Source organism: Panthera onca, chromosome D4 (assembly GCF_046562875.1).
Source record: "Panthera onca isolate mPanOnc1 chromosome D4, mPanOnc1 haplotype 2, whole genome shotgun sequence".
In the NCBI taxonomy this organism is placed as follows: domain Eukaryota; kingdom Metazoa; phylum Chordata; class Mammalia; order Carnivora; family Felidae; genus Panthera; species Panthera onca.
The window spans coordinates 61,396,812-61,422,401 of record NC_138351.1 but is presented as its reverse complement, the minus strand read 5'-3'; the positions used below and the strand labels follow the sequence as shown (position 1 = coordinate 61,422,401).

Sequence of the window (25,590 nt, the reverse complement as noted above, 5' to 3'; positions counted from 1 at the left end):
TGAAGATGCCATAAACATCAGTGATAGCTTTCGCTTGAGGATTTTTTTTTGTTTATTTATTTATTTATTTTGAGAAGAGAGAGGGCATGAGCAGGGGCAGGGGCAGAGAGAGGGAGAGAGAGAATCTGAAGCTGGCTCCCAGTGCAGGGCTCAATCTCACGAACTCGTAAGGTTATGACCTGAGCTGAAATGAAGAGTCAGTCATTTAACCAACTCAGCCACCCAGGTGCCCTGAGGATTTCTTTTTGAAGCATTTGAGAGATAACCCAGTGTAATAATGTGGTTGGGGGCTGTTTCAGCCTGTGATCCTGTGCTTTTGTGTCTGGCCATGGTAGCGTGCTTTGTGATTTCAGAAGGCGGCCGGACGGCCGGGCCAGGGGATGCCCAGAGTGTCTGATGGCGGCCTTGCCTGGCAGGTTCAGGTCGGCAGAGAGAGGCAGCCACAGGGACTGGAGCTGAGCTGACAATGCCTTTTGGAGCCACCCAGAGTCTTGGAGAGGCTGCAGCTCCCCTCTTAGGGCAGTGACCTCCCCACCCCAGCTGCTCTGTCCTGGGCCATCCAAGGCCTTCAGTTATGAAGGGCTCCCTCTGGCTTTGCAAAGGTGGCTAAGAAGGGCACCAGAGGCTCCCCAGACTCTCCAGCAAATGATGGGCAGATGCTGTGCTCCTATCCCACACACCTTGTCCTATAAGTCATTCATTTACATGACAACATTTCCCAGGCACCTACTTGTGCCAGGGCCTGCAGGCACAGGGCTGGCTGCATAGACCACTGCCCTTAGGGAGCTGACAGCATAGACGGGAAGATGTAGGTAAACAGACAACTACCATTCAGGATGTTGTATGCCCTGATGGAGACAGGCCTACAGGAGGGAGTGAGGTCCAAAAGCGAAGGGACAAATCAGGGAAGACTTTAGATAGGGGAGCCCTCAGAATTTTTGGAAGTCCTAAAGGATGCCTCTTACTTGCCTACAAATTTCATAGCAGCTGCAATCACTATGGTGCATCTATTCTCCCTTCCTGTCTTGGCCCAGCATCTACTCATTTGCATCCTCAGCCCCTAGAGATGCAGGAGGGGCCCCACCCGGCACACACCCACACCCCATGCTGCCACCACCCATCTCGAAAACATCGCACATCCAGAAAATACACTAACTTCTGGCAGCCGAGGCACCTGCTGGGGTCCTGGAGGGAAGGGGAAGGAAGGCCTCTTCCCTCACTCTGTGCTCTGTTGCCCGAGCCAGGGCCTCCAAATGCAGCTGTACATTCTGTGCACTGTACAAGGATATCGGCATCAGGGGCAGTGGGAGCTGGATTTCATCCTGTGATCTGCTCACTTCTCTAGCTGGGAGGGCCTTCAGGAGGGAGTTCTTTCAAACAGGGCCCCGAGCGGGTGCCTCTCAGAAATTCCTCCTCCCAAAAGGGAGTCCTTTCTCTGATTTGCCCCAGGGCTCCTAAGATGCCTCCCCTGGTCCCAGAGTACCCCGTTTGCGCCCACCATCTCCCATGGCCCCCAGAATCATACCCCCCTCCAAAAGGCTTTGCTGTATTCCAAATCCCAGAGGGCAATTCCTATTCCGATCTTGCTCACAGGACCCTGGGCAAGACAGGGGCTTCTGGAATAATGTTTGGAGCATGCTCCTCAGAGGCTTATTGCCTCAGGACACACACCAAATCTCTCCACCACCCCTTGCCCCAGGAAGATGTCCATAACGGAGGCTTGGGTCTTGCTTTTGGACAGTCTGAGTCTTCTCTCCCTGCCATCTCACTATTGGTTGCCTGGGTTAACGATCAGAATGAAACAAAAGGCCCTTTTTTGGAATGTTTCTGGAAAACAGGAAGGCGGCTTGCCCCTCAGCGTCCAACCAGCCACACCAGAGCTCCTCCTCTATGTGACTTCCCGGCCCGGAGCCCACATGCCTCTGTAGTGACAGGAGGCCTAGAGCACAGCAGCCCCAGTGCTGTGTCAGAACAGACCTGCAAGAGAGGCTGTGTGTCCATTTGCACGCTGGTTCCCCCAAAGAGCGACAAAAGCCCTTCCTCTGCCGGGTGGGCCTTCCCGAAATCAATTGAACAAGCAGCTGAGCAGAATTGTTCTGGGCAGAGATTTTTCTTTCCATTTGGAGATGTGGCTGATTGTTTTTTCCCTTTTTCATAGTTGAGACTGATACGGGTATCACCTGCCTCAAGTTTTCCCTGCCTCATGGACGTCTGTGTTCAAGGCAGTGTGCAGGGGAGTGGGTGGAGGGCGGGGGGTACTTTATGGCTGAGGGGAGAAAAGAAAGACCTTAATGGCACAAAAGTAAATATGTTTAAGGCTTTGGGAGAAAAAGTGAAGTAGCTATTTGTCTTGTGTGGATGAATCAGTAGAGACTTGTATTAGAAGTGACATATTGGAAACAGAACCCTTAGAGCCCCTCAGAACCTTCTGGTTTATTTGGCATCATAGAGACACACAGAAGGGAGATACTTGGAAGCATCATCAAGGAAGTGCAGGAAATGCCTCAGTGCAGGAGATGACCCTACAGTGTTCTGGCTGGGGGTCTGCCAATTTCTACTTGAATATGTGGAATGATGGGGGATCTCACTACCTCACAGAATATTTGGGGTAGAAGGGACCACGGATGCCATGAACTCAGCCTTTTTTGCCTTCAAATGCTCCAGTTCCCTCTCTGGTCTTCCTTTTGTGTGCTTGGCTCAGGCACATTTCTGGTGACAGAGAGCTCATTACCTCCTAAGCTGGCACATCCAGCCTGATCACCTGCACCCCACCCAGCGCTAGCTCCAGAGATTTAAAGGTGAGCATTGTAGGCCGTCTCCCCCAGTAGCACTATCCTGTTTGGAGAGGCAGACAGATAATCAGATAGACCGCATTTCAGTGTGACCAGCACAGCAGAAACGTGTGTGAGGGCGCCAGTCTCAAAGAGGAGGCAGCTGTGATCTCCCTGCAAGGTCTGGAAGAACTTCTCAGAGAAGGTGGCTCATGAGTTTGGATTTCGGAGGACAGAAAATAAGAATTTGTGAAGGAGATCAGAGAGAGGAATGGCATTCTGGATAGAGGACGTAGCTGGTGCAGGAGCCAGAGCAGTTTCGGGGTGGGGGGAGGAATGTTCAAGTAGTGAGGAATTACTTGCATGCAGAGTGCCCCGGGGGGGGTGGCAGGAAAGGTGTGGGGTGGTGGGGTCACACCCTGCTAAGACCTGAGCTTCAGTGGGGCGGCAAGGGTTTAAACCTAGGAGACTTGCTTAGATTTGCGTTGGAGAACAGTACTGCGGGCCGGGGGTGGGAGAGGGTGCAGGGTTGGATGGATGGGCAAGAGGCAAGGAGGGTAGAAAGTCTGGGTGGAAAGTGAGACAGAAGCTGGGCTTAGCGTCTGAATAGGAGAGTGAAGGTGGGGAGGATTCCCCAGGGGGACTTCGGGGTCCCTAACTGGGTGACAGTGGATAGTGTGGATAGTGGCATCACTCCCGGAGTTGGAAGGAAATGGAACCGATGGACTCAGCTCTGGTTGTGCAGTGTGAAGTTTTATGCACAGCTAGGTGTCACCTAAGTCTCCGGTGACAGTGGCCTATGCAGGTCTGGAGCTCAGAAGCTGGGGAAGACACAAGAGACGTGTCAGCACAGAAAAAGTGGTTGAAGCCTGAGAGTGGAGATACTAACCCAGGGAGAACCTTAGAGGCAAGGAGGGTCCAGGTCTGAACCCAAGGGTCCATTTCCCTCTTAAAGAGATGGTGGAGGAATGGAGAGAGAAATCACATCCCTTTTGCAGAGGCCTCTCCCAGCCTGGGAAGGGCAGCTCTGATGGTGGGGGTCCCACTGTCTTGCTTTCAGACTCTTTCTTCCAGCATTATTTCATCGTGGTCTGAAGAGCTGTCTTTAAATCAGATATGAACACCACAGGGTGCAAGGTGACCCACTGGGATTGTCTTGCAGAAGAGTACAGCTTTTATTTATCTTTGTTTTTTATATAGAAAAATACGAAAGAAATTCAGCCTTCCTAAGGTTTAACACTTGGACTGGCCCTGGAGTCCCGGTGTGGCAGGTGTGTCCGAGAATCTGATGCAGGAACTCTCCAGAGAACAGCGTGGTTGATCAATCCATTATGCCAGACAGCAATGGGCCATTGTGCCAAGGTCCCCAGGACAACCCCCAGTTCAGTGATTCACTAGAAGTAGTCAGCATATGGTTGTACTCACAGCAGTGATTTATTACAGAGAAAGAATATAGAGCAGAATCAGCAAAAGGTAAAGACACATGGGGCAAAGTCTGAGGGAAACCAGGTGTAAGCTTCCAGGATCCTCTCCCAGTGGATCACACAGGACACGCTTAATTCCCAAGCAATGGATGGTGGCAACACATGTGAAAAGCCATCTCCCGGGGAGGCTGACTAGAGACTGTTCCTGGAATTTTTAGTTGGCACCGGCTTAGCACATACCAAAATTCCAGGCTCCTGGAAGGAAAGCAGGTGTGCAGGAAACCACGGTGTGTGCGCAAACAGCTCAGGCAAAGAGTCACCTCTTATCATTGAGGGGATGGTGGGAACCGTCCCCACATCCAAGGTCCCAGACAGGCCAGTGGAGAGCCTACCTTGCCACCAGGACTTTCTAAAGATGGTCTCAGGCCTGTTCTGTTAACCCTTTCCTGCCCAGGCCCCCTCAGCCATTCTTCACTTCCCACTTATGGCAACATGTTGCCATTTTCAGATGCCAGGTTAGACTGTTATTATCAGGTTTTAACTAAATTGTATTATTGGGTCTTAATGAGCTGAGTCTTCCAAAATAGACAAATCACCCCAAAATGATTACTTCAGAGAACCCATAAGTCAAAGCAACTATAATAATGCAAAGCACGTTGGAGTGACACTTCTACCCAAAATAAGAGATCTTTGTCAGCCACATAAAAATCAAATGATATGATTTCATCTCCTACCATCCTTTGGTAAATTTCCACACTGCATTTATGTTCATGTTGCAGATTGTTTTTCTGATAGGATAACATGGTCGAAACACTTGGAGGCCATTGGTTTTAATGGTCCTGCGAACCCATCAGTATGAAAAGTGTGTAAAGATCTCCCAGGAGAGTGTTCTCGGGCTGGCAGCTACCCTTAGATGTGTCCTGTCCCTTTGACAGCTGACTTCTGGGTTTGGATGAGCCAGCTTTGAGTCAGGAAAGGCAGGAGGAGCATGACATGGGGGAAAGAGGGCTGGGCAGGGGCAAGGCACCGGGTTCCAGGCTCAGCTCTGCAACTGTATGGAGTGGTTGAAAGAAATATTTTTTTAATATTTATTTTTGAGGGGGGAGAGGGACAGAAAGTGAGAGAGACACAGAATCCGAAACAGGCTCCAGGCTCTGAGCTGTCAGCACAGAGCCTGACGCGGGCCTCCAACCCATGAACCATGAGATCATGACCTATGCTGAAGTTGGATGCTCAACCCACCAAGCCACCCAGGCATCCCAGTTGAGAGAAATACCTTAAATGCCCTGAGTGTCTGAGTTTATCCATCTGCAAAGTTGTTTTCCCAACTCAACTGGTGGCTCAAAAAAACACTGTGTTTTGTTGTTGTTGTTTTACTTGTTGTTTTTATCAGTATATACTTAGCCTCTGACCTAATCCTTATTGAATGAACGGATGAATGAGTGAATGAATGAGTGAATGAATGAATGATCTGTAAGGTCCTATGCGACTCTGACAGACCAGGGATTTGTGATCTGGCCATTGATTAAGCTCAGGGTGAAACTCCCAGTAATTGAGAATTATTCCTCCCATACCCATTCTGTTTACTTTTCTTGCATCGTTGTATTGTAATATGCGTAATAATGTGACCCTCCTGTGCCTTCTCTAAAGTACTGTTATTCATTCTTGCCTATCTGATTTGTCCTTGTTTTTGAAATTAAAAAAAAAAAAAAGTGAAGTCCTTCCCTATCCTACTGTCAGCATCCACACCTCACACGACTGTGTTTTAGAACAGTTGCTGCGATGCTCTTGTCCTTCCTTAGGGGGCCGGCTCTGCCATCCACCCAGTCACGTCCTACTTTTACAAGTAAAATGGAAGGGTCCCTGAGTGACTCAGTCGGTCAGGCATCCGATTCTTGATTTCGGCTCAGGTCATGATCTCACGGTTCATGAGATCGAGCTCCATGTCAGGCTCTGTGCTGACAGCATGGAGCCTACTTGGGATTCTCTCTCTCTGCCCCTCCCCTACTCATATTTTCATTCTCTCTCTCTCTCTCTCAATAAATAAATAAACTTAAAAAAAAACAAATAAAATGGGAAGGGGAAATGTTCTTTCTCTGTAAAACTGGAGTCTGGAGAGCCAAGTTGCTAGAAAGGCAGAGTAGAGGTACTCCATGAAGGAACTCATCTGGGAGTGTTTCTGGGAACTTACCTGTGCTGATGGCACTCCTGGGCTGGAAGGGCCTATAGCAGCCGGGCACACCTGCTGTGTCTGATTCCTCTGCACACCGAGGGTCTGGCTGTCCGCTCCAGCCTGGCTGTCTCCCTCCGAGTCCTACTAACATTCACCTTCCTGCTGTGTTCAGCTGAGGCCAGTGGGGATCTTTTAGAGGGAACTCAGTTCAGCAGTGCTGAGGGAAAGCAGAAGAAAGACCAAAGCCTAGAACTGGAGCTCACAGAACACACAGCTTTCTCGCCCCAATGAGCAGGAAGCCCTAGAACTCGGTGGCGTGTGGCCTGGAGCTGGGCCAGTGTCCTAGGTTTTGGAGGGTGTCCAGACCAGCCGGTGAGCGTGGAGTCTGGAGACACTGGGGTCTGGCCGTGACGGCAGTGCAGGCAGGGAACAGACACCCAGGAGGCCCCCACAACCTAACAGATGGTGGCTGGCCATTCCAGCCTGCAGGGCTCCAGGCTATAGGCAGCAGTCAGGGCTGACAGTTCCTGTCACTCACCAGCCGGGGCTGGGGATCAGGAGACATTTAGTCCTGCAGAACAGGTGAGAACCAGATAGGGCCTTAGTCCCAAGGTCCAAGTATGGCCACTGGGGCCAGGCTGGCCTGATGCTGAGTATCCAGACACTGGGGTCCACAGTGAAGTAGGAACCACATAGTCTGACCGTGGCAGACGGGGCTGGTGGGTAGGACCCAGGCGGCATTTGCTCCTCTCTTTCTCCAAAGGCCCAAGGAGACAGGCCCATAGCAGGTCCTTCTCTATCCTTCCTCCGTAACTAAACGGCTCCTGCTGTGGCCTGGAGCTGGCCTGGGTATGGCTACCCTGGATCCAGCTCTGGCTGAGTCCTCCCCTGCTCCACCAGAGTGGTGGATTTGCTGAATGCTGGAGAAGGGCCACAGCAGGATGCTTCTCCTGCCCAGTCTCAGCCCCTGCGGCTCAGTGTCCTCCCCTACCCTCTGCCTACAAGCCGGGAGCTGGGAGTCCTATAGAAGAGGTTCCCAGAGCCATCTGGTCTCCTATAGACTGAGGTGAGGAGTCAAGCAATCAGCCATTTGTTCACCTCTGCAGGTCTGTCTCCTCACATAGAGGGCTCGCAGGAAGGAAAGGAGGGAGGGAAGACAAGAAGGCTGATCTGTCACCCCTCAGTGGACCCTTGGTGGTCCTGGGAGCCTCTGTGCCTCTGTCTGCCACTCTGGACTATGGGCCCATGGAAGGCAGAATTTGAATCTCACAGTCCCCTGTGCCCAGGGCTGGGTCTGGCATGTGGCTGATGGAACTAAATATCTATCAAATTGAGATGTGATTGAAGGAGTCTTGATGGTTAGTGAAAGGCCACATTATGTAGAATAGAGTGTCTGAGTGTCTATTACCTAGAATCCCTCTGTTGGGACTCTCTAATAGATGGTGAAGTCGGTCCACCTAGGAGATGTTAATGTCTCTGTTTTCTCATGGCCTCTAGGTCAGGACCTGGATTCTCACCGTGGGTTACACAACGGCCTTTGGGGCAATGTTTGCAAAGACATGGAGGGTCCACGCCATCTTCAAAAATGTGAAAATGAAGAAGAAGGTAATCACTCCTGTTTCACGATATTTGCAGTGTTCACTTAGAGTTTATTTAGCAAATATTATTAGGCACCTACGGTGTACCTAGCACTGGGCTATTTGCTGGGGATTCAAGCTAAACACAATGTCCACCCCTGACACCTTCAGCCTTGTAGGGCAACAAAGCATTTACAACACATGATGATAAGGGCTGGCTGGGAATGTATAGGGGCAACAGGGGTATGAGCACTCAGACAAGGCTTCATGCAAGAAGTGACACTGATGTGGAGACCTGGAGGGGGAGTGGGGGTTAGCTGGGCAGAGGCCCATCAAGGGAACCGTGTGCGCGGAGGCCTGGGTTGGGGATCACGGAGGCGGGTGTGTTCACAGAACTGGCAGAGGCTCATTATGGCCAGGGCATGGTGTTTACAGGGACAGGCTGCCAGAGGAGCCACATTAAAGAATCTGAACTTGAACTTCTGGGCAATGAGAAGCCCTTGAAAGAGGGGAGTGAAACAGGACACAGACCAAATTTAATGTTTCTATTTTCAAAGAGGCCCTTAGAGGACAGGAGCCCTGCCTTCGTGTGGGTGGAAAGTATTTGCCATCCACGTGGCTGAGTCTAACCAGCATGCTGACTCAGCTTGGCTCTTAGGTGGAACTCCTGGAGAAATTTTCTCCATCACTGTCGTTTTAACTTAACCAGTGGTACTGTTCTTCCCTTGCTCCTAGATAAAAATTCGGGCAAGTCTCATGACTTTGAAAGCCCTCTGGTCAGCAGCTAATATATGGAGTCCATCGTAATATTCAGAACTTCAAACTGCATTCGAGGCACAGCCTCTGCCTCCACCAGCTCAGGCCTGCAGCGGGCCAGCCACCTGCCCTGGGAGAAGGGGTGTGACGGGCAGCTTCTCTCCTTTGCCAGCCTGAGCTTTTTCCCTGACGTCCTATCCCCAAGGGTTCTGAACCCTCTGGAGCTGGAGCTTGGAGTGGGGGAAGGGTGGAAGGTTCATTGCCAAGAGCTGCCCTTGGGCTTACTGGGCCTGGAAGAGGTTAAGCAGGTGCTTTAGACTGTCATAGGGTGTGTCTGTGGGCTTTTCAAAGCTCCCACCCCCCACCCCCACCCCGGGACTGGGACTTTCCTTCCTATGGTGCCCATGACATGGGCGAAATACTCCCCCAGGTGGCCATGTGAGGCTTCTTCCCTAGGCGTGTGGAGGCTTCTGCACTCAGGGGCTCACCTCACCCCTCTAGCAGGTCTTGGGCAGGGCCAACTCTCCCTCCTCCCTGGCCCACATCTGGTGCCCAGGAAAGCACACACTCGTCCTTCGCTCATCCAAACTCGAGGAGTGCTGGCTGACCGCACTGCACGGCTGTCCCCTTGTCCCACCCCCTGAGCACCTGGCCAACTGGTCACCTCAGGTTTCTCAGGTGTCTCAGGCTCCCCTGAGCTGTAGGGAGCCCATCAGTCAAGCCGTCTGAGTGTTCGCCTTAAAGCCTCCCTCTTCATGTGAGGTCAAGGAGGAAACATAACCATCCTCTCACTGTGGGGAGAGATCTCATAGCATCATGACACCTCTTTCCAAAAAGCCTCTTCTTGATTCAACCCCACCCCACCCCACCCCACCCCACCCCAGCACACACACACACACACACACACACACACACACACACACACTTTTTAAACCCCTGACGTGGGTATAACCTATTTACAGACCTCTCCTCTGCAGATCCTGCATTGTGCCTGTATCCCATTTGACAAAGGGCGCTGTTGTTCTGAGTCTTCATTCCAAACTTGCATTTGTCATCCGGTTGCCTGGTTATGAGCCCTGGCACCTGCAGCAGGCAACAAGGCACTGGGGCCAACAGACAAAGCAGGAAAGCAGCCTCTCTTCTCTTCTGTTCCCACCACCGACCTGCTATGGGTCTCTCAGCAAATGTCTTCATCTTTCTGGGCCTCTGTTTCCTTATCTGAAAAATGGGGCCATATCGAAATGGTCCTGTCTCCTGAGCTGTGATTCTGCCTGGTACCCAGTGGCCCCATTCATCCATCAGCCCCTCCACCTGCCAGGGCTGCTTGAGGAGCTGCTGTCCAGATGAGGGAGGACTGTCCTCTCTCCTCTACCCCCTGCCCCATACCTGGACCACCTAGGGAAACTGCAGGCTACATTTAGAGGGAAGAAAGAATCTGTCCCTGCCACCCACTGCCAATGTTCACTGGAAGGGCCCTCCCTCATGGGCCTCTGCAGTATTTGTGACAACTCCTTTCCATCTGTAAAATGAGAAGCCTGGCCACCCAGTCCTTCTCAGACCTAACTACACATTTCAATCAAATGGGAGCTTTAAACTCCAAGAAGCGACACAGCCCAGGCCAATGAAACCACCTCACTGTGGCTGGAACTCAGCATCAGGAGTTTTTAGACTCTCCCAGGTGATACTGATATATAGCCAGGGTAGAAGATCTCTATCTGCCAGGGCCACTCAGAGTGTGGGCTGGACCAGCAGCAGAGGCATCACCTGGGAGTTTGCTAGAAATGCAGATTCTTAGGAAGCCTGGGTGGCTCTGTTGGTTAAGTGTCTGACTTTGGCTCAGGTCATGATCTCACAGTTCAAGGGTTGAGGCCCCTCATCAGGCTCTGTGCTGACAGCTCAGAGCCTGGAGCCTGCTTCAGATTCTGTCTCCCTCTGCCTCTGCCCCTCCCCCACTTGTTCCCCACCCCCCCTTCTCTCTCTCATAAATAAACATGGAAGGAAGGAAGAAGAAAGAAAGAAAGGAAGGAAGAAAGAAAGAAATGTAGATTCTTAAGCCCCACTCCAGCCCTAAGAATCAGGATCCTGGGGTGGAGGCCAGCCCTCCCAGCCATGCTGATGCAATCAAAGTTTGAAAAGGCTCCAAGTGACCAAGTGACTTCTGGGGCCCCTCCTGCGCTGTGGCTGTGGTTAGAGACGCTCTGCCATTTACGACAACTCCATCCTGGTTTTGAAGAGTCACAATGTTGATTCCTTTGTGTCAATATATGATTCATCCATATTGTCATCTGTAATCAAGAACCAGCCTTTATTTTCCATTACTCATGTGATCGCTGAGCAAGAACACTCCAATTGTCTGGCAACAATTGACAAAACACGTCAGGGAAGACTTCAGAGTTTATTTAGCTGTCTGAAAGCTACACAGAGGGAGGAGCTGGGATGTAGCCACACCTTGCTGCACGCACTGCCAGAGCCGGGAGACTCGCTGGCTGGGCGGCTGGGCAAACAGAACGCAGGCTACTGGGGGGCCAGGCACCCCAGGAAGGGGCTTATCCAACAGACCGCCGAAGGCTTTGTGTACAAGGTTTGGTCACCTGTTTTGTCCAGTACAAAAATGACTAAAGCCAGATGAGCACGCCGTTCCAGGGTGAGAAACTTTTTCCTCTAGTTTTGCTTTCTAGGCATTTTCCAGAACAGGTTTGCAGTGCTGCCCCCAAGCATCCCCTTATCAACAAATAAGAGGAGGTAGAAGAGAAAGTTATGCCTTATATGGATCAAAAGCTCAAGTTCGGCAACCAGGTGGTCTTAAAAGGGTTGTGGCAATTACAGGTCAAAACTAGGATTGGATTCTCCATGATTCCGACCTTTTATATAGCCAAGGTTGGTTTTTATTGTTGTTGTTTTATTAGGGTTTTTTTTTTTCAGTTTAGACTTATTTGTAAGATGGACCCTTTAACTTTTTTACTGACACGTATACTAGATTTACAGAAGTTTGTAAATGCAATATACACTTTTCTGCATAGTCTTTTTGTCCTTTTCTTCCCTCCCTGGCTCCCGCCTCCTCTCCCTGCATCCACAGTGGCATGCCCTCCCAGACACACAAGCACAAACTTCACCCCATATGGCCACATTTTTTAAAGACGCTAAAGGAAAAGGAGCTTATTAGAGGATATACTGGCATGCAGTGACTTATTGCTTCCAAATCTGATATTTTTATAGCATGTTCTAGTTTTTTCTAAAACTCAATCATACAATCTTGAATTGGGAGACTTAGTGCAGTTTTTATTCTGCCTCTTACTAGGACCAAATTGAAACATTGAGACAAGAGCAGTAGGTCAGAGATGAGATGTTTTGTTCCGGGGGCAGATGATTTTTTTTTTTTTTTAAGACAAAGAAAGTTCATGGGCGCCTGGGTGGCTCAGTCGGTTAAGCGTCCGACTTCAGCCAGGTCACGATCTCGTGGTCCGTGAGTTCGAGCCCGGCGTCAGGCACTGGGCTGATGGCTCAGAGCCTGGAGCCTGCTTCCGATTCTGTGTCTCCTTGTCTCTCTGCCCCTCCCCCATTCATGCTCTGTCTCTCTCTGTCCCAAAAATAAATTAACGTTAAAAAAAAAAAAAAAAACTTAAAAAAAAAAAAAAGACAAAGAAAGTTCACTACAGAGGCGCCTGGCTGGCTCAGTCAGTGGAGCATGAGACTCTTAATCTTGGGGTTGTAAGTTCGAGCCCAACGATGGGTATAGAGAGTACTTAAAAAACCTTTCTTTTTAATTAAAAAAAAAAAAAAAAGGAAGCTCGTTACCAATATAACTTGGTTCTGTTGCAGACAATGACATGGGCACATCACCTCAGATCTTCCTGTGGACTTAGCTTCGGCAAAATGCCGAGAGACGGTTTTTGGCAGCTTCACCAGGGAGTACCAGTTACCTGAGTGATATGCTGTGTACAACTCCAGGAGGCACCTTTCATTTTGTATTCCCCCTGGAATGGCATCCCTGGAACTAGGCAATGAGTTGGTCCTAGCAGAAGGCCAATTCGAATCAGTCAAAAGATCTGAAGTCTCTTGAAGAAATAAAGAAATGCTCTTTTCTGTAAACCAGGAGCCAGACAACTATTTCTGTAAAAAGCCAGATAGTAAATAAGTTAGACTTTGCAGGCCACAGAGCTGCCGTCGCAACCACTAAACTCTGATGGTGGAGAATGAAAGCAGCCCGAGGGAATGGCTGTGTTCCAATAAAACTTTATTTACAAAAACAAGCAGTGGGCCAGATCCACGGTTTGCTGACCCCTGCTCTAGACAACAATGGAAAGTGACATTTAATAAAAACAGCCAACTGCTGTTGAGCAGTTATAGTCAGACAGACTTTGGTAATCCAGTGCCATTTGTGTGGTTACTGCTTCCATTTGGTAGATGAGGAACCTGGCTCAGAGGGGTTAAGAAACTTACCCAAGGCCACACAGTTAATTAGTAAGAGTCACACTCAGATCTGATTTCAGAACCTGTGCTCAGTCATTATTACTGTATGCCTTTGCACTCAGGGACAATGGAGCACTGGTAGCCTCCTAGCTTCAGAGAGAGAACTCAGTGTGATGGCATCAGTGTGCACCGACATAAAAGTGTTGCGCACGTTCAAGGTCACTGCCTCCTCGAAGGTAGACTGTGGGAAGAGTTGTAGACCTTTTGTCTCACAGACCCTGTGAGACATGCTAGCGCTTGCTGGTGGGGGAGTTTTGGGGAGGGAGAGAGGACTCGAGACTGAAGCCAGCCACTCCGCCTACCTGCTATTTATGGCACCAGCGTCCTCCTGACCATCACGGTGTCTCTGAATCAAGCCTCCTCCCTGCTTACCGGGACAACTGTCTCAGCTCCTAACTGGCCTCCTACTGCAGGCTCCCTGCCTCAGGTCTACCCCTCCGGGCTGCAGAGAGCTCCCCATGACTCTACTGCTTAATGATGCTTCAGCCTCCGGCAGCCCCCTGTCATGCAGGCTTTCCACCTCACTAGCCCCCTCTCTAGCCACCCCCACCCACCCCACTCACACAAAATCTCTCACAGAAAGATTAGGGTGTTTCAAACAAAAGAACCAGCACCTACAAAGGTGTGGAGGGCAAAAATCACAACTCTGCCAGAGACTAGGGTGTGGTTAAGCATTAACAAGTCCGTGTGTGGGAGGGGGGAATAGTCAGGCCACTCTCGAGAAAGGCTTTGAATGCCAAGCAAAGGAGTTTGGCTGGATTTATCCTTCCCACCCTGGTGAGGGGGGGGTGATAGAAGAATCCTGAAGCAGGGGCGATGTGATGCACTCACACCCCTGAACCAGCCCCTCAGCTCTCCCAGCTACTTCTTCTGTCTGACATTCCCTTCTCCCCAGTGGCCCCCAGCACCTCCTCTGTGAAGCCACCTCCTCTCCTCCCGGTACCCTCTTGTAATCATCCCTGGCAAGTCTGTCTGTCCTAACCCTGGAGGGCAGCACCAGGGTCTGTCCATCTCTGCATCTCCAGTGCCCAGCACAGGGCCTGGCCCTGCATGGGTGCTCAGGGCATATTTTCTTGGGCCATCATCCATCAACCAGTGCCTATTGAGCACTTTTCCTATGCCAGGCCTCAGACAGGCACTAAGAATACAGTGATGAGCAAAACCAAGTCATACAGAGTTCACAGTCTACAAGGGAGTAGGGATACAAATCAAATGATCCCATATACATAGGTGAAGTTGCAACTGTCGTAGGGGCTCTGAAGACGAGGAATGTGGCCATAAACTCCAGTGAAATGTCCCCCAGCCTTCTAGCAAGGACAGGGAGAAGAAGGTGCGTTCCCTGAAGGGTTTGGAGGCTGTCAGGTGGGGGGGGTGGGAACCTGCAGCAGGAGATGCCCCGGAGGGAGTAGAACCTGGGCCCTGGGCAGGAGACAGTGACCTTGAACTTACAGTGCCACTTCCTCCTGGCCTCTTTCTGAGAGCTCATTCAATCTTTCCCCAAACTTTCCCCAAGAAGGTCTGAGAGCCAGTGTCTGTATCAGACACCGGGGCACAGAGGGGAGACAAGCTGGTCCCTGCCCCCACTCGGACCGGAACACATCTGCAGTATACACCCTGTGCAGGGCGTGCCTGGGTTCACTGAGAAGCACCTCGGGCTCGGTGCTGAGAAGGGTGTGGCAGGAAGGTGGGAGAAGGACCTGCCAGGGTCCAGCACAGCGTGGGCACCTGCCTGCGGGCTCCAACAGCCCTGGGTGAGCGTTAAGTAGGGAGGCGCCTTCCAGCCTGTCCCCCACGTCCTCAGCTCCCTGGGCATGTCTTCCTTATGCCCCAATTTCTCAGGGCTAGCAGGGAGTTGCCTAGTTCCCCAGAGAGCAAGGGTTAAGCTGGATTTCTATAAACCATCAGTGGTTCACTGAATGCTTCCAGAAAATCTTAAAGAGGGGGGGCTTTACCAGTGCCCAGTCCCCAGGTAAAGCGGTTTGGGTGGATTTGATCTCTTTGGCAGACACTCAGCAATACATTTCTGTTCTTTTACAATTCGGCAACAGAGAGACCTCTTGAGTTTCTATTTCTCCTTTTAAAATGGCTTTAATCATTAAAAGCCAGACCTGGTGATATTTCTTAAGCTTCTGCCTCAGTTTTGTTTGTTTTTCTATAGCCTCTTCCCGAATGATTTCATCACATGAGCTTTGGGGGGAGGAGGCACATAAAGGTGCAATGAGTGAAATACAGGTTGTCTTTGGTGCTGGCCGCATTTGTCCCCAGGGCCAGTCCCCGTCAAACAGACATAAAGTGGGGTGGGAATTTCGCAGTGTAATAAAGATATCCCAGGCTGCAAAGAGGGATGGAAATTATATTTCTTCTTTTTATATTCCTTCATCGCAATTCAATCTATCAAACTTTTAAGTGTCTACTGCTTGCCAGGCCCTGCTCGGTACCAAGGATGCACAAAAAATAAAATTGGCTTCCCTTCTGTTAGGGTCTCCCCAGTTTACTGAGGAGGACAAACATGTAACACAATATAGCATCTGGTCACTATAGCGTCTGGTTTGTGCTATAAGTGTTTGAGGGTGTGGACTGTAGAGAAAGGAGGAGCTTGGTTTAAATCTGGACTTCACCTCTTACTAACTATATTACACTGAGCGAGTTACCTAGCCCCTCACAAGCCTTGGTTTCTTCATCCATAAAATGGGAATGATAATAGTATCTGCCTTTGTAAGAGATCATGTATGTAACCCATTAATCAACCTAGAGGCAGGCACAGAGTAAGTATTCATTAAATATTAGCTATTCTTCTCCTTGGTGTTACTATTGTTACTTCTGATAAGTATGTGAACAAAGTGCTATGGGAGTGATTAATTCTGCTGTGGGAGTTACAGGGGACTTCACAGAGGAGGTGACAATGGACCTGGGTCTTTAGGGATTATTAGGAATTTGCCAGACAGAAAGAATAGGATGTTTCAGATAATAGAACTGGCACCTACAAAGGCCTGGGGGTGGGAGTTGGGGGGGGGGGGGGGGGGAAGGGAAAGCGGTGAAAATCACAGCATGTCCAGAAACTAGGTGTCATCAAACTAAGTGCACATGTGTGTTCTGGGGAGTGGTCGGACCAAGCTCATGAAAGGCCTTGAATGCCAAGCAAAGGAGTTTGGCTAGATTTATCCTGCAGGTGATGGAGAGTCCTGAGAGATTCTAAAACTGAGGGTGACACGATGCTGTCACTCCCCTGAGGCAGCGCCTCAGCTGCTATTCGGGAACCTCCCTCACGTCTGCTCCCTTCTGCCCCTGCCCTGCCTGCAGATCATCAAGGACCAGAAACTGCTGGTGATTGTCGGGGGCATGCTGCTGATCGACCTGTGCATCCTGATTTGCTGGCAGGCTGTCGATCCCTTGAGGAGGACTGTGGAGAGGTACAGCATGGAGGTAAGCGCCGGCCCCAGCCAGAAGGAGGCTGGAAGGCTCGCGAGCTCCCACAAGCGCTGGGACAGGGAGGCGGCACAGCTCCCTGGCTGCCCAAAGTGCACTGCTTAACAAGAACTCAAGGTAGTTATGGGGGAATCTTCACAGCTGCACAAGGGCCCACGTTCCCTGTCAGAAACTCCTCATTTAGTTCTGTTTCCTTCCATCTGAGACCTATTTCAGAAAGGCCAAATAGAAAGTCTTCACTCCCGTGGAAAAAAAAAAAAAAACAACAGTGAAAGAATTGTCTAGTGATATTAATACATGCAGAAATAAGAAATGTTGGGCCCTTTAAATGAGTATATTCTCTGCACATTGCAGAAGCCCCCATGTGCATGATCCGTTGGTCCAGAAATGAGACTGCGTTCCAACCTCCCTTATAGGAAGTTCCCTAAGGAGTGCCACTAGGGAGTAAACATCCTGATAGCTCCTTCAAGTTACCATATGATTTTCCAGGTGGTAAGTGCTGTTAACGTAAAGAACCTTACATAAAAGTACTGTTAAGTGTGTAGTGTAATTGTCTTGCGTTCGGCCTTGCCCTTTACTCACACTGGTCTTCCCAGGGTGCTCCAAATTAGGGAAGTTCAAGACCCTTTGGAAGTGGTGGTTTTGTTGTCTTGCTGTTAGAGCAGTTAAACTTGCCTTGGTGGGAGAGAGCTGGGCTCGAATGGCTTGAACGCTGTGCCGTGCATGGTGATCTGCATACAATGTAGCAAATTCTGTTGAGAGACCTGGAGTTTGCATCGTTAGAGAAATCTTTTTGCGGAATGTAGTGCGGATTCTTAAACTAACATGGCAATAGTCGTTTTATGCATTGGGGACAGAGGTTTCTACCCTTCTGGACAAGAAGGTTTTCTAGCACATAAGACGCCCAGCTTCATTTGTAGGGGAATACATAGAGGGTTTACTCGGCGCAGGGAGAAGTCACAAAGCTGGAGCCGTGTTAGAGGATGCTATTCTGTGCCAGTGGGGTTGCAGGAGAGAGCTTTAGGGCTGGGCCTGCATCTCCCGGCCTTCCAGCCTCACTTTGGAAGGAAGCAGGACTCCAGAGAGGCACAGCCAGGACTGCCAAGGAGGATAACCTGGACGCGGACCATACCCACAGCCAAAAGGGCAGGAGGTCAGAGGCAGACAGACTGTTTCCAGAGGGGAGGTGGCACCTGGTCACCACTCATGGTGCACAGTTGGCAAAGTTCACCCCGGGGACTTCCTCATCCACTGCCAGGACAGGACCTGGAAATCCAGACGGGATGTCAACAGGAGGAAGAACCATCATGGCTAAGCGGGCCTCGCGGCTGGGGAGAACCGGGTTGGGTGCTAAACACAGGCCCTAATGCCAATAATGGCAACAGCAATGATGGTGATGGCTAGTTCTGCGTGTTAACTCACTAGATCCTCCCAATAATTATAGAACAGGTGATATCCTCAACCGCATTTTAATGATGAGGAAACAGAAACCCAGAGAGATTTCATTTACGCAGGTTACCTAGCAGGTTAGCGGCAACACCACGAACTACCCTCTCATGCATACCCTACCCTGCCTTTCAACACACAGATGGCACTCTGTGGGGTTTAGGGGCTCTCGTAGACCTTTGGCCATCAGCACAGGTCTGTGAAGTGGGCAGGGCAAGGGAGCATTTTCAGGTCGTGCAGATGAGGGCTCAGATTAGAGCGTAGTCCAGAAAAGTGGGGGGTGGCGGGCGGGGGGTGGGGAGGGGGGCTGGGGCAGGATGTCAGGGAGGGAGAAAGCAAGTCAGGCAGAGCCAGCCGGAAGACCTGGATCTGGGCGGGTGGACAGAGGCCAGGCCCTGCTGGCTTGAAGCCTAGCCGTGGGTGGCTGGGGAGGCGGGGCATTGCTACCTCCACTGGAGGTTAAAGTGGAGGCCAGGTACGCACTAGGGGTCCCCCAGGCTCTGGCCGTGGCAGGGAGAGGCCGCAGGGCTGGCGTCAGCCTGAGTCAGTAGACTCCAAAAATAGATCCGGGAAGCCTGTCCCCCTGGACCCTTTAAAGGAGATCAACCTTGTGCAGTCCGATCTGTGTTAAGTGACAGTTTGCTATCACTGACCTTACCTTTCTTCCTTCCTTTCTGAAACAAGTACTGAGGCTCTCAATGGCTCTGTGCGGAGAATTGCGGTCCATTTGCGACCTTTCAGGGCATTGGGTCTCAAAGGCAGGAGCTGTGGGGTGCCATGGAAAAGCCTCACTGCGTAGATGAGGAGACTGAGTCTGGGGACGGGATGTTCCTGCCCAGGGGCATCCAGAGTTTCCAAGGTGGAGCCTGGAGGAGAGCCAGCTCCCTGGCTCTCTGCCCAGAAATTCCGTCTCTGTGTTTCCCTCCAGGTATCTGCTGAGATTTCTCTCTGAACCTTTTCTGGCCTGCTCCTCTTTTTCTCCTCTTATTTTAGGGTTGCCCTGTCATTCTGTTGCCATGGTAGCAGAACCCTTTGATTTGTCGACCCACAGCCCTGTAGGCTTATTGTCGGTTTTCAGCACCAAGCAGTCGGTTGATTTCTCTCAGACCCTCCTCTGTCGGACACAACGTGGTGGTTGAACAGTGTGCCTGGGGGATGAGGTGTTCTAAATTCTCCTTCAAGGGGCTGTTTTTCCCAGGACCCCCCCAGTGAGAGAGAAAGTCTGCTTGGGGGAGAAGTGATCAAAGATCTTTGTCGTCTGTCCCCACCTCCCCTCATCTCTCTTGGATGACTTCGGTTGTTCTGAACACTCTGAACACCTCAGGATTTCAGTCATAGGCCTTGCTCTGTGTTACACTTTCAAGCCTTTGCCTGTGCTGTCCTGCTTCCAGAACCTTCTCTGATAAGTAAATGAACTTCAGTTCCAGGCCCCTGTGTTATCTCTACAGAGATGTGTCCCTGAGATTCCGGGGTCTACCAGATTTAAGCTCCTGCTCCTCCCCCACTCCTGTTCCTAGCTTCCTGACATTTCCCCTGTCGGGACACTTAGTGTGCTGTTTGTCTCTGCTGAGTGCATCCCTGCCCCTACCGCTGCTGGACCGCCAGCTTCTCCAGGACAGAGCCAGGTCAGACACACACACACACACACACACACACACACACACACACTGCCCAACCAGTACCTCTGCACACAGAGGTAAGCACGCACGGTAGCCGTGGCCCTTGATCTCATGGCCTCCCCACAGGCTAGTTGATGGGCAGACAGCAAACACGGAAAGAAGCACGATCACTTTAGATCACATAGCATATTTAGATTCTGATAGCAGTTAGAAGTAAATTAGCAGGATGAAGAGTTGGCAAATAATGGGAAGAACCCCGCGGGGGAGATTCTCCCAGTGAGAGCATGTGCAAGTGTCCGGAGAATGAAAATCTGATTCTGGAGTCCTACTGGAGACGTCCCAGCTCCACACCCTTATTCATTTCCATGCAATAAATATTTATATGGCACTTGTTACGTGCCAGATCGTATTCTAAGCATAGAATGTATGATATATCTATCATTTTAAAAATTTGGATACTTAATAGACTTTGTTGCTTAGAGCAGTTTTTGGTTTACAAAAAAAGAAATGAACGAAGTATAGGGAGTTCCCGCATACACCCCACAGTTTCTTCTATTAACATCTTGCATTGTGTGATATATTTGTTAACAACTGATGAATCAATATCGATTCATTATTATTTACTAAAGTCCATAATTTATCATTAGGTATGGTTCACTCTTTGTGTTGCACATTCTATAGGTTTTGCCGAATGTAAAAGTCATGTGTCCACCATTACAGCGTCATACAGGACAGTGTCACTGTCCTAAATATCCTCAACACTTTACCAACCGCTGGTAACCACTGATCTCTTTATTGTCATGATAGTTTTGCCTTTTCCAGAATGTCATATAGTTGGAATCAAGATAGGTGGCCTTTTCAGACTTTAAGTTTCCTCCATGTCTTTTCACAACTTGGTAGCACATCTCCTTTTATCACTGAATAATATGCCATTGTATGGATATACCACGGTTTGTTTATCTATTTGCCCATCAAAGGACACCTTGGTTGCTTCCAAGTTTTGGCAATTATGCATAAAGCTGCTGTAAGCATTTTTGTGTAGGGTTTTGTGTGGACATAAGTTTTCAACCCATTTGGGTAAATACCTAGAAGCATGATCACTGGGTCATATGCTAAGTCTATGTTTAGCTTTGTAAGAAACTACCAAACTGTCTTGCAAGGTGTCTGTACCATTTTCCATTCCCATCAGCAGTGAATGAGAATTTCTGTTGCTGTACATCCTGACCAGCATTTGGTGTTGTCAGTGTTTTGGATTTTAGCTGTTCAAATAGGTATGAAGTGATATCGCATTGCTGTTTTAATTTGCAATTTTTTAATGACCTGTGATGTAGAGCATCTTTTCACGTACTTATCTGCCATCTTTGTATCTTCTTTAGTGAGTTGTCTGTTTAGATCTTTTACTCACTTTTTAATTAGATTGTCTTCTTATTGTTGAGTTTTATTTTTTTTTCAATATATGAAGTTTATTGTCAAATTGGTTTCCATACAACACCCAGTGCTCATCCCAAAAGGTGCCCTCCTCAATACCCATCCCCCACCCTCCCCTCCCTCCCACCCCCCATCAACCCGCAGTTTGTTCTCAGTTTTTAAGAGTCTCTTATGCTTTGGCTCTCTTCCACTCTAACCTCTTTTTTTTTTTATTGTTGAGTTTTAAAATTTCTTTGTATATTTTGGATGCAAGCCCTTTATCAGATTTGTTTTGCGAATCTTTTCTCTCAGTCTCTATCTTGTTTTTCATTCTCTTAATATTGTCTTTTGCAAAACAGAAATTTTTTACTTTAATAAAGTCCAGACTATCCTTTTTTTTTTTATTTCATTGATCAAGTTTTTAGTGCCATATTTAAAAACTCGTTGCCAACCCCAAGGTCACCTAGATTTTCTCCTGTTATCTTTCAGAAGTTTTATAGCTTTGCATTTTTCACTCAGGTCTACGGTCCATTTTGAGTTAATTTTTGGGAAAAAATACAAGGTCATTTTCTAGATTCATTTTTATGCATGTGAATGTCTTGTCGTTCCAGCACCATTTATCAAAAATACTATCCTTTCTCTATTGCCTTTGTGTCTTTGTCACAGATCAGTTGACTATATTTGTAAGGGTCTATTTCTGGACTCTCTATTCTGTTCCATTCATCTATTTGTCTCTTCTTTTGCCAATACCACATTGTTCTGATTACTATAGTTTTATAGTAAGTCTGGAAGTCAAATAGTGCCTGCTCTCCAACTTTATTCTTCTTCAATATGGTATTGGCTATTCTTGGTCTTTTGCTTCTCCATGTAAACTTTAGAATCAGTTTGCTAATACCCACAAAGTAACTTACTGGGATTTTGTTTGGGATTGTGTTGAATCTATAGATCAAGTTGAGAAGAACTGATATCTTACAATATTGAGTCTTCCTATCCATGAACATGGAATGTCTCTCCCATTTATTTAGCTCTTCTCTCATTTGTCAGAGCTTTGTAGATTTCCTCACATAGATCTTATACATATTTTGCTAGATTTATACCTAAGTATTTTATTTTGCTTTTGGTGAAAATGCAAATGGTATTATGTTTTTAATTTCAAATTCCAGTTGCTCATTTCTGGCATATAGGAAAGAAATTGGCTTTTGTATACTAACCTATATCCTACAGCCTTGCTATATAATTGCTTATTATTCCAGGAGGTTTTTTTGTTGACTCTTTGGAACTTTCAACATAGATAATCATGTCAACTGCAAACAGACAATTTTATTTCTTTCTTCCCAATCTGTATACCTTTTATTTCCTTTTTTGTCTACTATTTGTATTAGCTAGGGCTCCAAGTTGCAATGTTGAATAGGAATGGTGAGAAGGGAGGATTCCAACTTTATTCCCGATCTTAGAGGGAAAACATCTAGTTTCTCACCATATTAATTATTAGTGTATTATTTTTTTCTTAAAGTGTGTGTGTGTGTGTGTGTGTGAGAGAGAGAGAGAGAGAGAGAGAGAGAGAGAGAGAGGGAGAGGGAGAGGGAGAGTTCTGCTGGCTAAAGTCAAGGGTGCCTTTGGGGAGGTGACAGGAAAGACAAATGAAGACGTGGGCAGAGCTGGTCGTTAGGGACATTACGTGCTAAACAGAGGAGGTTAAACTTCAAAATTAAAGACATTTAATCAGGGGAGTGACATGATCAGATTCGCCCTGGCTGCAGAGTGAGAACAGATGGAGGGGCGAGGCTGGAGGCCCAGAGATGGCTCAGAGATGGGTTTTGCTATAATCCAGGCAGGAACGGATGGTGACCTAGAGCAGGACAGTTGCAGCGGGAACAGGGAGAAGCAGGTGGCTTTGAGAGAGATTAAGGAAGCAGATGTGATGAGACTTGGTGATTGATTGACTCTAAGGGATGGGGCAGGGAGACAGCAAGGGCAATGCCCAGATCTCTGGGTGGTGGATGGCAGACCTCTTCACTGAGGCAGGGTGCAGAATAAGGAGCAGGTTTGGGAGGGAATGTGAGGAGCTCACTTCTGGGCAGAGTGGCTCATATTGGATACAGGGTCCTAGAGCATGAGGGAGTAGTTTGTCCTATAGATAGAGATTGGAGGAGGGGGGCTGTGGGCATGAGTGCTGTCACCCGGGGAGTGGGTGCAGTGACGAGTGAAGATGTCCTGACTGGAGCCCGAGGAACCACAAAGCAGTGATGAGGACAGAAGAAGCCTGGGAAGGGAATTTTGAAGCAGTGGTCAGGAAGGAAGGGAGTAGCCAAGAGAGAGAGCTGTCCACAAGCTGGGCCATGGGAGAGAGAGCTGCCCATGCACAGGGGGCATTCGAAGGTGGGAGAGCTCCCTGAGACAAACACCACAGACCAAGGCGAGGGCTGACAGGTCCACCCCGACTTGGCCCCAGGCTTGTATCTCCCCCATATCATCTCATCCCTCTCTTCCTCTGCTTTACAGAGTCTGACGGGAAGATGGGCCGTTTCTGCATTTCAGATATAGCAGGTGTGGGCAAATCTGCCAAGCAGGCTAAACGGGGGTTTTTAACTGTGATTTGTATTCTTGAGAAAAAAGGGAAAGCACTTGTGTTTTGATACTCTACCAGTGGTGATGGTGAATAGGTGTTACATACACAGGTCTGGAGTTCGGGGAGACATGTAAGACATGTAAGGGAGATGGGAACTTGGATGTGGTCAACACACCGATGGCATTGAAAACCTTGCATGAGAGCCCTGCAGGGGGAGGGAAACAAGCACAGACCCTCAATCACTCCAGTGTTTGAGTATCTAGTGATACTCCCATATCAGGAAGGTAGGAAAGAAACACAAAGGACCTAGAAGGAGAAGCCACCAAGATAGGAAGGAACCCAGATGAGTCTGGTGTCTAGGAAACCAAATGAAGAAAGTGTTTCAAGGGGGAAGTTTTGACCACGTGTGTCAAATGCTGCTTTTAGATCAAGTAAGATGAAAACCAAGAATCGACACTGGGTATGTGTGTTCATACACACACACCCATATGGCATTTTTTTTTTCTTTTAAGGAAAATAATTTGAGATAATTTCCCCTGGAAGTAAAAGCAGTGTATACTCATGGTGTGAAGATAGCCTGTGAATCTAGGTGGAAGGGTTGTTTGGGTTTTTTTCCCAAGCCTTCCTTTTACACCAGACCACCACCTCCACCTCCACTCTGAAATGGTTTTGAATGAAGAGAAAATGATGGACAGCACGAAAAGTCACTGAATGTTGAACACCCCTCAGAGCCACAGGGCAACATCCTTAGACCACCTGCCCTCCCTGAAGACATTCCCCCATCTGCTCCCAGGCAGGTGGCAATAAGAGATGGAATCATGTGCAATACAGGCACCCATGGGAGCCACGTGTGTGGCGTTTATTTATGGAAATGGTGAAAGGCTGTCTCCATAGGCTGCAAGCATTCTGCATCAAGAATTCCCAGCACTCCGGGTTCTGTGGCTTTCTGGCCATTCAAGCAGTCATCACGTTAAGGGCAGTCTGGAATAGAGGGGTATTTCAAACTTCCCTCCACATTCCATGCTTTTACCGTCCTTTATGAGGAAGCAAACCAGGGCTTTCAAAGTCATAGACTACACTTGGCTTTGAAACTGGTGGCTTATTCCTGTATGTTTCTATGGAAACAGATATTGGAAGAGGCGAATACATAGAGTTTTAAATAATTTTCACTCTTATCTTCTACCTCCCTCTACAGTTGCTCTGCAGAAAAATCCAATCACAAAGCAGATACTTTCTGGAAACATCTGGTATCCTCATAAAGCTTGTCCAAGCTCCATCTCACACTATTCATTTTGAAATAAAGAGGTATCAGAATGGCCAGGGTGAGGGTAGTGCTAAGGATCAGGGTCCACTCTTCTCTGTGGGCTGTTCACAGGTGGCCCAAAACTTTGATGCAAAGGGTCACATTCCAAGCAATGGGTCATCACTGCCAGCCCTGGACAGTGGGACAGGTCTTTATCATCCCAAGTCATCTATGGGGTCGTGGATGGCTGGGCTGGGGCCCCAGCAGGTGCAGACCAACTCCCAGGCAGGGTGGCAGGACCCCACAAGGACCTCTGGTGGAGTCTGCTAGGGCACCAGCTCCTCCCCGCGGGTGGCTACATCATCTGAGCTTCTGGCCAGTTCACTCTCCTGGTTAAAATCCTCCCCATTGGCGAGAGGATGAAGCTCACACTCCTTAGCAGGCCCAGAGGACCTCGACATTCTGGCTTTATTTGCCTCCCTATCTCTGAGCCCCTCCTCACTCCTTGTGCTCAGCTACCCGGAGTGAGTTGTGTTCTTCCAAAATACCACTTTCTCTCTTCTTCCACGCCTTTGTGCGTGCTGTCCCCTCTACCCAGTACAGCCTCCCCACCACCTCAAGGTGCCATCTTCATGCAAAAAGTTCCTATTTGTCCTTCAAGAAGCAGCTCTGAAGCATCTTCTCCAGGAGCCTTTGGAACACGCATATC

At 48.9% G+C, this 25,590-nt stretch overlaps 1 protein-coding gene across 1 annotated transcript in view; it reads left to right on the top strand.

The window, feature by feature from the left end:
• The window catches only part of GABBR2 (gamma-aminobutyric acid type B receptor subunit 2), a 347,631-nt gene that overhangs the window by 276,717 nt on the left and 45,324 nt on the right, over positions 1 to 25,590 (top strand). Inside the window, exons 12-13 of the mRNA XM_060609214.3 lie at positions 7,866 to 7,973; positions 16,472 to 16,594. Coding sequence (XP_060465197.1) covers positions 7,866 to 7,973; positions 16,472 to 16,594 — 231 coding nt within the window. The remainder of the gene's footprint in view (positions 1 to 7,865; positions 7,974 to 16,471; positions 16,595 to 25,590) is intronic.